We start from the raw sequence: 13,365 nt of genomic DNA, 5'->3' as shown, positions 1-13,365 counted from the left end.
CTCAGTATCGGCTGTCTCAGTCTCTGTTCCTATGTCAGAACCCAAGTTAGGGCTTGAGCAGCAGTCATCCAACGAGATGCCATCTCTGCTACTGGCTAAACTCTCGCTCTAAAACACTAGCCTACGTAGACAGTCACAAAATTGATGGTGGGTGTGTGTGTGATGCATGCAACAGTAAAGGTCAGTCAACTTACCTTTGCGCCTTCCCTCAATCAGCACGTTCTCTCAAGACACTGAAAAACCCCAAAAAAGACACACTATTACTTCACTTGTCACATACCAATCGTCACAGTCTTTAGCGCCAGTCCAACAATCATTATTGGTGCTCCCACTTCCATGACCTCCTCCTCGGATTCCCTCACTACCACCCAGCAAAAGTGCCCTTCATCTCTCCATAGCCTCCCTCGCACATACATTTCATTTGTATTATAGTGCAGGTAAAGGCTGGATTTACTAATCCACTTAGCTATTTACATAAAATACAGATTTGATCTTTGCAGTAGGCATATAAACCTTCTGTGCTACTTTATGGCATCAAAACTGTCACTAGACAAAAGTCAGATCCTTTTGTAGCAGAAACATAATCACAAGAGTTACTTGACTTTTTTATTGCTGCCTAAAAGCTACAGTTGAAACGCGTCAGTTGAAGTGTGTGCACTGCTTTGAAGAAACAAACTGCAACTGCAAGAGAACTTGTGGTGAATATATATATATATATATATATATATATATATATATATATATATATATGTATATATATTAAGTCTTTATGTATTTTTCATAGAGCTCTATATAATAGAGGTCCACATCAACTGAAAACCTTAGCTTCATTTTATACTCCTACGAGAGCTCTAAGATCTTCTTCCAAAGCCTTAGTCGTGCTCCCCAAAGTAAAAAAAGCAAGTTGGGGTGGTAGATCTTTGAAATATCAGGGAGCCAAACTGTGGAACTCACTTCCCCTAAATATCTGTGTGATCAGACAGGAGTTGGAATTTCGGAAGGCCATCAAAACATGGCTATTTTAATTCTAATTTAGTATTTTCTTCCATTTATTATTTTTGATGTTTCATTATTTCTCCAGCTTGTTAGAATGCCAAGTCCTTCTTAGTGCTACAAAGCCTCCGGGTAGTATGGTGCTATATAAATCATTTTAACATAACATAACATAACTTAACATAACATATATACATATATGTAAAGAGATCACTTTTATATGTGGGTGGTGTTTTCCTGGGGGCCGATTGCCGCCCCAGAGAAACCACACACACATTCACAAGAGTGAACTCTCTCTCTCTCTCTCTCTCTCTCTCTCTCTATATATATATATATATATATTACACACTTCTCTTCCGTGGATATAGGAAAAAGGCAGCACTCCACAGCCACAACGAATTCAATCATGTTTATTCACCTACAGGGACGCGTTTCGGCGTTACCACCTTCATCGACCTGTGAGCCGCCATTTTAGCTCGGTTTTTATACTCCAATTACAATGACCTCAATTAACATATATCATGCGAAAAACTGTTTTAGTCACAAATTTTCACCATACATTTCAATTAAACAGCAATTAGATACAATTAGAAAATATACAATGTAAAAATGCATTAGCTTGTCGAGTGTCAATTCTTCAGTGTTTATAAAATGTGTTAAACTAACCCTCGCCTATATATATAATAATAATAATAAGGTAACGTCTAATACTAATTGGCTCAAACCCCAAGATGGCTTCTATAAATGCTTCAAATGCAAAGCCTGTAAAAATGGAGAGAATATCAGTTTTATTAAAGTAGGAGGTAAAATCATACACTCTATCAGAGGCAAATACAATTGCAAAAGCGACCATGTGGTGTATATACTAAAATGCAGCTGTCCCAAAATGTATGTAGGCAGCACAAAATTGCAGGTACATCTAAGAATTTTGCAACATTTGAGGGCAATTTCAAATCGAGATGAGACTTACCCGGTAGCTAGACACATACATGAGGTACACGGAGGTAAAGTAGAGGAAATAATGTATAGCGTGATAGATGGAGTGAAAAAAGATGTTCGGGGAGGTGACAGAGAAAAACATTTAAGGAAATTAGAATCCAAATACATATTGGCATTTGATACTAAAGAGCCAAATGGATTGAATAGTAGTGAGGAGATGCACTTTCACTTATATTAATGAAGTAATTGTAGAGAGATCCATACTCACAAGGATTGATGAGAATATTTTGTCACTATATATGTATACATAAATACACTAAGAAAATAAGGGTATATAAAGCAATGAATTTCATGTAGATCATCATTCAGCACGCATATTATCATTGAATCATAATGGTAATGAATTTGAAAAGGATCACTGACTGAACAGAGATAGTTGTATTCATGGATTATAGGCGAGGGTTAGTTTAACACATTTTATAAACACTGAAGAATTGACACTCGACAAGCTAATGCATTTTTACATTGTATATTTTCTAATTGTATCTAATTGCTGTTTAATTGAAATGTATGGTGAAAATTTGTGACTAAAACAGTTTTTCGCATGATATATGTTAATTGAGGCCATTGTAATTGGAGTATAAAAACCGAGCTAAAATGGCGGCTCACAGGTCGATGAAGGTGGTAACGCCGAAACGCGTCCCTGTAGGTGAATAAACATGATTGAATTCGTTGTGGCTGTGGAGTGCTGCCTTTTTCCTATATCCACGGAAGAGAAGTGTGTAATATAATACGCGATGGCGTGCGTATGAGGAATAGCACCGTTGACGTTCAGGTGCCGAAAGGGAACGCCACAAGTGGAGTGTTTTATATATATATATATATATATATGTATATATATATATATATATAGATATGTATTTATATAAATATATCTATATATAGATTTGTACATATATATAGATCTATATTTATTTTAAATAGCTGCATGGTTTCCCTGGGGGCCATAGTGGCCCCCAGGGAAACAATACAACTATTTTTTTTTAAATGCCCCCAAGGGGATTACCCTGCTCACGGGCGACCCCCTGTCAATTTAATTAAAAAAAATATATATAGATTTTTTGAAATTTTGCACAAAGGTGCGGGTGGGGAGGGCGGGAGGAGACACGGAAACTCTTCCGTGTCTCCGGGGGGTGTTTTAAATTTAAAAAAAATTAACAACCTCCTCCCTGGTGTCAGCTCCGAAGAGGTTAGATATGAGTGTCATTTGTATTTGTAACGAGATGCACAAACTCACCAATCAAGCAAACATTGAAGAAGTACTTTAACTTAATGTCAGGCCTACTGACTTTGGCAATGTTTGTTTTTATTTGCATTCTGGAACTATCAGAATTCTCAAGTGGACCCTGTATGTCACATGTGATTACTTCATTCGACACGGTTTCAGGAAATGGCATTTTGGACAGGCAGCCAGAGGCACAGGAACAGAGAGACACTAGGATTAGAGTATACAGTGACCATGGAGATGACCAATGGACGTAGCTGGGAAACACTGCAACTGCGAAATACAGAGACGCAAAATCTGAAACTGAGAAAGTTTGGCATCGGAGAACGGAGACATCATTCCGTAAGACGCAAAATCTGAAACTGAGAAACTTTAGCATCGGAGAACAGAGACAACATTCCGTAAGAAGACACAGGGCCGTATGAAACCACACATCCGCGTTTATATGCAGCGACTCCACAACCCCGCGTCCCAGAAAGGCCTACAGTGCTGCAAAGTAATTGGTGAAGAACTACGAGGCCATACCCAGGTCTGTACTAACACAAAGTGACAGAATACAAAGGGGCATATTTAAGAGTCCCTAGCGCCACCTTAGCGCCCCAGAAAGTCATTTTTTTTACACTGAGGCCCAGATTTCTTGCGCCCCACCGCCTAACGACACCATGGGCGTGCCATATTTATAATACGGCCCACCATGACACACATTAGGCCAGTAGCGTCAAAAGACGCTATTGTGGCGCTTTGCTGCACTAGCGTCAAAAATATTGGCGCTAGTGCAGCAGAGTGCAAGGAGGCCCATCGATTTCAATGGGTGCAGCTTTTATTGCCTGCTTTGAGCAGGCGTTAAAAATGATGCCAAAAATGGCCCAGTGAAATCTTATAGATTTCATTGCGCCATTTCTGCGGGCCTCCTAATGCCGGAACACCCCCCTTGCATACCTGGCGCACCCATAATGTGACGCATGGGGTTGGAAAGTGGGCCAATGCATGCATTGCATCACTTTGTAAATATGGCGCAGCGATTTTTGCCTAATTGAGCCACATTAGCGTAAAAAAAAAAGACGCCACTGGCGCTTGAGATGCTAGGGCCTTGTAAACGGGGGCGTTCTGGTGCTAGGAGGCCCGAAAAAATGGCGCAGTGAAATTTACAACATTTCACTGCACCTTTTTTTCTGTTATTTTTAACGCTCCCATAATAACCTATGGGCCTTCTCGCACTTTGCTTCACTAGCGTCAAAGTTTTTGACGCTGGTGTGGCAAAGCTCCAGAATAGTGTCCAAAATATTGACACTATTGTTCGAACGACTGCCATGGTGCGCCATATTATAAATACGGCACAACCATGGTGTCATTAGGTGCTGGTGGGGGGGGTGTAAGAAAAGTGGCGCATCATTGCTGTAGCACCACTTTTTTTTAAATATGGGCCAAAATATCTTTCTCGCGCTTATAATAACTGTTTTTGCACCGATTGTAGACTCGGCTTCGTCCTCGGTGGCCGTATAGGCAGGGCTTTAAATGGGCTGGTACTCTCCGGTACTGAGTACCGGCACTTTTTTATTTTGAGAGAGAGAGTACCTACACTTCTTCAGAAAAACGTAATACTTTCCATTGGAGAGTACCGGCACTTCTCAGAAACAAGCAGGTACTCTGGTACAGAGTACCTGCACTTCTATTTTTCAATTTCAAGGACTGCGTATAAGATGGGTCCCCAGACTCATGAATGTTGTGTGCTCCAATGATGCCGCTGCTCTTGATTGTTTTTAATTCTCTGGGTTTTCCAAATCTTATACCGTAGCTGTTTTTAGTTTGCTTGGGCGGCATAACCTCAAACCGCACTGCAGATGCTGAGTGCCATAGTATGAATCGGATACATGTGTCTAACCAGAGGTGACTGGTGTAGCGGGTCCTCTTCCCCAATTGGTGAATCATTACTTCATTTGTTTCCGTATGTCTGACGGATCTCCTGGGTTGCACTATTTTGTTTTCTGTGACAGAGACATATGTGCTATACTGTTGTTATACCGTGTATTTTGAGACTGCTAAATAAATACAAGTTTAAAAAAAAGCTGTTTTGGATAGAGCTTCATCATGCACTTTTGACTTCTCTAATCGCTGTAAACAGCAAATTATACTATTATCTAAATTGAATGGTACTCAAATTATCTGAATTTGAAAGTATGGACGTCAGCCTTGCTATAGCATTTATGCTCGTGGCGACTTTTCAGCTCACTGCCACCCTGTGAGCTGAAAAACCACCCTGTGAGCTGAAAAACCACCCTGTCAGCATTGTAGCCGTAGTGTTGTCCATCTATTAAGATACGTTCAACAAATTATCTCAATGGGTAATGTGTTTGCTGCAGCGCTCTAAGGGGCATATTTATACTTGTTTTGCGCAAAATTTGCGTCTTTTTTTAACGCAAATTCGGTGTAAAACTAACTCCATATTTATAGTTTGGCGCTAAACCCGTCTAGCGCCAAATTTATGGAGTTAAAGTCATTTTTGGGACGTGGAAACCTACTTTGCGTCAATGAGATGCAAAGTAGGCGTTCCCGTTCAAAACATGACTCTGTGGCCTTAGTGCCATATTTATCTGCCCCCCCCATGCTGAAATCACGCACAGGAGGGAGGAGGGGTCAAAATATGGTGCAAAGCTTGCTTTGCACCATTTTTTAACGCCTGGGTCAGGGCAGGCGTTACGGGATCTGTGGGCCTATTTCCATGGTGGAACACCATGGAATAAGCCCACAGGTGCCCTCCCCAGGCCTCAGGGGCCCCATCCCAGGTAAGTATAGGTAAGTACAGGTAAGTATGTTTTTTTTTTAAGTGCCATTGGGGACCCTAAAATGGGCCCCCCTACATGGCACTGGGTGCAATGGCCATGCCCAGGGGACCCTTGTCCCCTCTGCTGGCCATTGGGATGGTGGGCATGACTCCTGTCTTTTCTAAGACAGGAGTCATGTGGTATGGATGGTTTTGCGTAAGAAAATGACTCTAGGTAGGTTAGAGTCATTTTTATGGGCGAGCGCAAAGTGCTCCGTCCATAAAGTAATCTCTCTTTGGGCTTCAAACCACGCCCAGGTCACGTCAGTCTCTTTCATTGGTTCCTGGGTTTGCTCTTTAAAATCTGCTTGCTTTCATTTGTGAAAGGCATGCGTAAGTCATGCCTTTTTTGGTGTTTAGCCCACCTACACACAGCACTAGTAAACTACTAGAAACATACGAGGCTTGATGTTTTCAGCCTGGTTACTGGACTACTTCATCTGTTAATTTTCCCCGCAGCGCGATCGCGCTGGTGTTTACATAGCGCGATCGCGCTCCGTTTTTTCGTTTTCAATTTCAGAGCGATCGTTCTGCATTTTACATAGCGCGATCGTGCTGTATTTTTTTTCTTTTAATTTGTGCGGCAAGAAAAGTTAGGTTAGGGGTTTACAACACAAATAGCTCCAACTCGAGCAAATGCGAGCCCTGTTGCATTGAAAATGCTTGTTTTTTTACTCTAACCTGCCTAACCTCATTTATTGGTGCGAAACCACCCTACTTCCATACTGCCAGCCCCACCCGACTATCGTCATTTTTTTAACGCTAGCATACCCTTTGCACCGGCTTGCACCATTCCATAAATATGGTGTCTGGCTGGTGTACAGAAATGGTGCAAGCTGGTGCTAAACATTTTGGTGCAAAACTGAGTTAGTGCAGTTTTGCACCGAAAAGTATAAATCGGGGCCTAAGTGTCACTCTCAGGTAGCACATTTGAATCATGCAGTAACATTTTTAATTTATCCAGTTCAACTTTTTAGTCTCAGTCTGGGATTTATATTTAAGTTTAATATATTATAAAACTCGGACCACAAATCCCAGAATTCAAAGGAAGTACCTGGATGAGTTACTCAAGTACAGAACAGGAGAACATGAAAGCGCTAATCATGGTCTGCAACCAGACCTTTAATGTCCTTCGGGCTAAGAGGGCTTCAGCCACCAGTTGTGTGATCTAGCCCACACTGCTGATTCGAGGGTGCTTGTCTCAGGGACACCCTGGACAGAGCACTGCTGGGGAAGCCGGTGCCAGAGCATCTCCTTCTGGGGGTTCTCGCTGAGGAGGGATAGCAGGCACTATGTAAATGTAAAAAGAGAAGAACATTTTTTTTTCTTTTTATATGGCTTTGCAGTGATTCAGTGCCCATCAGGCAGCCCATACTTTTGTGCCAATAGCATCTTGCATTCTGGCTAAGCAGAAAAGGGTTATGATTTTGCTTCTAAAAAATCCAAAACATAGGAACCTGCAAAGTGATATTGGCTTTGAGCAGTAGTTTGTTTCAGAAGTTGCTGTTGGGCGGCACCTGCACTTATTAATAGGGCCACTTTAATTATGTGGCAGCGGATGATGACCAAATTATGTGATCAAGTGACTAAATTAGGTGGCAGGAATAGTAAATTACGTGGCATAATCTGTCACATTTTGTGATAGTATTACTTCATTATTTTGTCCTTTTTACATGTGTGGGCTAAGGGTTCCCTTTTCTAGTACTAGTTTAACACCCAAATACAGCGATAAGCAACTGAAGGTGGCCAGTCAACCTTTGCGTAAGGCCTTGCACTGCGCAGCAATACGTCACTGGATTTTCAGTAACTTTTGATCCATTTGCACTAGATACATATTGTTTTGCTAAAATCTGCAAGTTATGCAGATGATGATAGAATATGTGGCAAATGCAAATCCACAATGATGCAAAATGTGCCTCACAATTACATAATTCCATTGGCCCTGCTTATTAGTGGGGATATGTGTATTCAAAGTTGGTCCCACAGGCAGCTGTCCAGATCCTCTGAGTAAAACCTACCTAGCTGTCTGTTCTATCCCAGAAGAAAGGCCAGCTAAGGCCCAAGGATTAATGTTACTTGTGTGTCAGTCAGGCAGCAGTGACTAGAGGGTGATGACTTGAAAATAACATCATGTCACAGACACAGGTGCAGATAAGCTGTCATTATGCTCCTCCGCCTAATGCTTGCTCTGTGGCTCTGTTAGGCTGGGACAGGACATGTGCACCACAGAAGGGACACACATGAGGTGCAATATTTCTCTTATGCGGTGTTGAGGGCTGCTTGGTGCTAACCTCTCACAGTCCACCTCAAGGAAGGCCCTTGTGTGCCTGTCACTCTTTGTGTTTTGTGAATGGACACATAATAGAGCAAAGAGGCTGATCAGCGTGGCACTCTGCATCGGCAGCATCTAAACTGTGCCAACAGAGGATTTCTGCTTGTTATTGGTGGGGTCTACCTCTTGGTCCTCTTTACAGTCACTGTGGGTGGCAAATGGTACTTGGAAAACCTCAAGGTGAAGGCAGAAGAGATCTGACACACACACACACTTCAAAGCCTCAATTGAAATGCATACTGGCTGCACAGTTGCTGGGCCTTTCTATTCCTCAAGCTGATCCATAGTTAAAGTCATGTGGTTCCTGCCTCACCCACTCCCCTATGCCAATTTCAAACTAGCAAGCGTAGTCCTTGGGTTAACACACATGCTGCTGTGACACAATCCAGGTTCCTCTCCTTTTTTCAATGTCCACATGAAGATGAAGCTTTGTCTCCAGAGACGAGTTCAAATGTTATGTTTGTTCTTTGCCTTTTGCTTTACTTCCCAAGTCCACGTTTTCCTTTCCAAGTGCTGCAGTGCATTTGAACTACAATTGAATCATCCACAGGTCGTCACCTGGGCCTCAGCACTGTTCATCCTGCTCTCTGTCCAGTAGTCACTCTCTGGATGCCACTGCCTCTTCTCCTGCTCCCTGTTATCCCCCCTTTCCATTTCCCTCCAGTTGCCACATCCCACTCCTTCCATTCCACTTTGTCTTCTTTTTTAGTTACTGTTGTCTCCTTCACTCTGCCTGCACTCCCCTGCTGTTTCTAAAGTTCCCCACTTCAAATGTAGACCAAAAGGAACACTAAAATGACCTAAAAGCAATGACTGTCAAGAAGACATTCACAACAAAGTGCAAATAGTGAAGAATATGGGAAGGGGGAAGAGAGTATGCAATAGAGAGTGGATTAGAATACAAGGGAAATAGAGATGAAAAGTTCATCTACAGTGAAAAGCATCACATGTTTAGTATGTTGCTGCAAAACGTACCAATTGAAGAGCGAGGCCTGTTTTGGGTTGAGAAACACATTTAATTGCCTGTTTTATTAAGGAGATGAACCCAAAACTACAGTTGATTACTCCTCTGGAGATAGGGATGTACCCCTAGAAGATATAAATGAGTTGCTGCACTGATAAAAGTAATTAGTGCACATTAAGAAAGAGCGAGATCCTGTTACAAAAGACCCCGTAGAGCTGACCTCCAACTTAAATGTAGCTGAGTCCCTGCATACCTAGTGCTGAATCCCTGCACCAAAAGCACAGAGCCCAAGCACAGATGGAGCTGAGCTCAGACATATATAGATTCCTGTATGCATACAGATGGGCCTCTGCACGGACAGACTCTTGTTCCTTCACAGACTAAGGTGAACCACTGAGGCTGTGTTGAGCTATTTCAGTATTGCTTCCAACAATGTAAAAGCTGACATTTTGCGGGGATTGAGCTACTTGGCACCAGCTGATATTCTGTGTAGGTACCAAAGGCTTCTCATCCAGGTTAGTCTCAAACATGATCTGTCTTACACAAAAAGTGAGAAGAACGTCTCAGAAAGGATGAGAATGAGAGAGAAGGGTCTGACAGAAGAAATTGTGGAGAGAAATAGAGAGACAAGTGAAAGAGAAGAGAGCTAAAGTGAGAGACAGTATATGGAGGGAAAAGAGGGTGAGAGGAGAATGAGAGTTATATGGGAAAGAAGAGAGAAGGAGTGTGAAACGGGAGATGGCAGAGTGAGTGATGTGTGAGCAAGCAGCACATCAATGATGCTAAGGCAAACAATATGGCACACTGTACCCGTTCCTTTTGCTCCTTTCTTTAACAGAATCATCTTGTCAGCGCTCAGTGCCAGTCCTGCCGGTGGAGGTAGCTGGTACCAATCTCTAAAGAAACATTTTAGACACCAGCACCTGGACACTTGGGGACCAGGGTCTGAAACCAGCTTGGCACTTGATGGAAAACTGTGCTGTTCTTAATTTCACTGTGCCTTTGCTTTAAATATGTGAGATGCTAATGTAAATGTGTATAATGTGTCTAATTCACAGGTTTAAGCCCCCACTTGAAATCATGCCCCATAAAGCACAATGCTACATTGCTTTATAGCTATTTTTATATTGTGAACAGGTAGTTCGTATTCCACTTATTTCACTTTGTGAATTTCACTACTACTTGAGCTCTTGGTGTACTACCCTCATTTTATGACAGCCAGACAGAAGCCCCTTTTAGTTTTCTTTATCCCAGTACATCCCCCCGCATCAATAAATGGATTCATATATCTACTTTTCTAAGTCTGAGGGAGCACATACTTGTGCTCAATAGGAGATCCTCCCACAAACATCTAGTTTTCCCTGGAAACATTTGTTTATTATGCAGCCAATGTTGTTTTTAGTAAGAAAAGACACCTTTCTGAAAAGGCTTCAGTGCTTTCTTTTCTGTGTGTCAGAGATGAACGCCAGACACAAAACACGCTCAATACCATCTTCCAGACATCTGATGCTTGCAGGTATGGTGGACACTGTGGAACACTCAAACAGTGCTTGGTGTCTCAGGGGAAATCACTGGCAAAGACAAAAGATCTGGCTTTAAAGAAAATACAGGCATTCACAAATATCATTTCCACAAGTTAGCACATTAAAGGCACACCTATTGACTTTGCTAATGTATATTCTTAGAGACCTTTGACCTCCATCACAGTGGCTTGAACTATTAGATTCCCGTCAAAGTTCAGGCTTAATTGCGCCTCTGCATGTGATTGACTCAGCTTTTTAATTTTTTTTCAATTTAACAAAAAATTTACCATTGTGTTATGTAAGTGAGTTGTTGTATGTGTGTACACCTTAGATGTCCGCCCCACACCCCCTCACTTTAGTAACTCGAAATGAGAATATATGCGAGTGGGTTGCCACCTGGCTGGTTTTCCACTGGCACCGCTGGTATTTTAATGTTCCAGTCAGTACAAAAATAAGCGAAATCACCTAAATCTGGTATTTTGAACCCTCATGTGTACTTAACTCGAACAGCAAATATAAACAGAAAATACTTTTAACCAGTTGGGTGCTGCGGACGGAGCGTTTCCTTCCTCAGACATGGTGGTCGTATGCTGAGGACGGAACCATTCCGTCCTCTGCATGTGACCACCAAATCCTTCTGCTTTTTACAGCAGAGGGATTTTCTTTTTTGTGCTGGGGAACAGCTTCTCCAGGCACCTGAGGCATTTTTGTTTCAATGTAATGACAATTGCGCACATGGCGCACTGATGTTATTATATTGAAATATACAGTGAAATGAGCCAATTGGCTCATTTCCCTTTCACTGCTTTAGTGCTTGCAGGGCTATCTCTGCCCCTCGAGCACCAAACCACACAGGAGAGGTATCACTGGAAAGGGAAGATTGGGAATTGCCTAAAGAGGGTGATCCCCAAGCAGGGATCCACTAGATCACCAAGGATTCATTTTTGTAGCGGGAGCGGCCACTTAGGCAAAGGCCGCTCACAAAATTCAGTCAGTGTACCACTAGACATCAGGGATTCAAACAACTATATGTTGGGGAGCAGGCGCTTGGGAAAGGGTCGCTCCCCATTATTTGGGCCATTATTATGGCCAGGTCTCACAAACAACAGCTACCCACTTTGCAAAAAATGGTCAGTTTTGCGTGGAAAATTTTGATGTATCCACGTTGTGTTTTGGGCCGTTTCCTGATGTGTGCACTAGGCTTACCCACACAAGTGAGGTACCTTTTTATCATCAGGAGACATGGGAGAATGCTGGGTGGAAGGACGTTTGTGGCTCTGTGCAGTTTCCAGAACTTTCCCTCAAAGAAATGTGAGGAAAATGTGTTTTTTAGTCAAAGTTTGAGGTTTGGAACGGATTCTGGGTAACACAACCTAGTGAGAGCCACGCAAGTCAACCCATGCTGGATTCCCCTATGTGTGTAGTTTTCAAAAAGTACCGATTTGCTAGGACCCCTAGGTGCCAGCTAAGCTGGGCCCAAAAACAACAGCTACTCACTTTGCAAAAAAAGGCCAGTTTTGCGTAGAAACATTTGATGTATCCATGTTGCGTTTTGGGATGTTTCCTTTGTGGACACTAGGCCTACCCACACAAATAAGGTACCTTTTTATTGGGAGACTTAGGGAAACACAGAATAGTAGAGCAAGTATTATTACTAATTTTATTTCTCTGCATTTGCACCTTCAAAATGTGAGACAATGTGTAAGAAAGAAATCATTTTGAGAAATACCCTCTAATTCACATGCTAGTATGGGTACTCACAAATTTTAGAGATGTGCAAATAACCCCTGTTTCTAAACTCCATATCTTATGCCCATTTCGGAAGTATATAGGTTTCCTTGACATCTATTTTTCACTATTTATATTTTATCATATGAATTGCTCAATACCTGGAGACAATGAAAAACCATTGGAAGGTGCAGCTCAGTTATTGGCTCTGGGTACATTGAGTTCTTGGAAAAACCATAAACACTATATATCCCCACAACCAGAAGGGCCTAGCCGATGTAATGGTATATAGCTTTTTCATTGTGATGAGAAGTTACAAATAAAAACGCTGTCACAAATCCCAGTTTTGTCCTACTAATTTTCAATATTTTATTATCTCAACACTCGGTTTCGTTAGGAAATCCTTGAAGGTTCTACACAAATTCCCTTTGCTGAATTCAGGATTTTGTCTAGTATTCAGAAATGTATACATTTCTGGGATCAACCATGGATTTCACAACAGTTTCCAACACAAACTGGAAGGAGGATAAGAGCACAAAAATATGAAAAATCGGCTATCTACCAGTAAAATGCGAAAACTGTGTTAGAAAATTTGGTTTTCTGAATCAAGTCTGCCTGTTCCTGAAAACTGGGAAGATTGTGATTTTAGCACCCCAAACCTTTCATCGATGCCACTTGCAGGAAGAAAACATACACTTTCTTCTGCAGCACTTTTTTAGCATTTTTCCAAATTAACACAATTTAGTTATATTTCGGCTAATTTCTCAGTCCCTTCCAGCA

At 41.9% G+C, this 13,365-nt stretch overlaps 1 protein-coding gene across 1 annotated transcript in view; it reads left to right on the top strand.

The window, feature by feature from the left end:
• The first annotated feature begins 3,530 nt into the window (after positions 1-3,530).
• LOC138266126 (serine dehydratase-like) overlaps positions 3,531-13,365 on the top strand; it is an 80,704-nt gene continuing 70,869 nt past the window's right edge. The window contains exon 1 of the mRNA XM_069214529.1: positions 3,531-3,746. Coding sequence (XP_069070630.1) covers positions 3,639-3,746 — 108 coding nt within the window. The 5' untranslated portion in view covers positions 3,531-3,638. The remainder of the gene's footprint in view (positions 3,747-13,365) is intronic.

This window comes from Pleurodeles waltl, chromosome 11 (genome assembly GCF_031143425.1).
Source record: "Pleurodeles waltl isolate 20211129_DDA chromosome 11, aPleWal1.hap1.20221129, whole genome shotgun sequence".
NCBI lineage: Eukaryota > Metazoa > Chordata > Amphibia > Caudata > Salamandridae > Pleurodeles > Pleurodeles waltl.
Note: the sequence above shows the minus strand (reverse complement) of the source record. Positions and strands in the feature narration are given on the sequence as shown.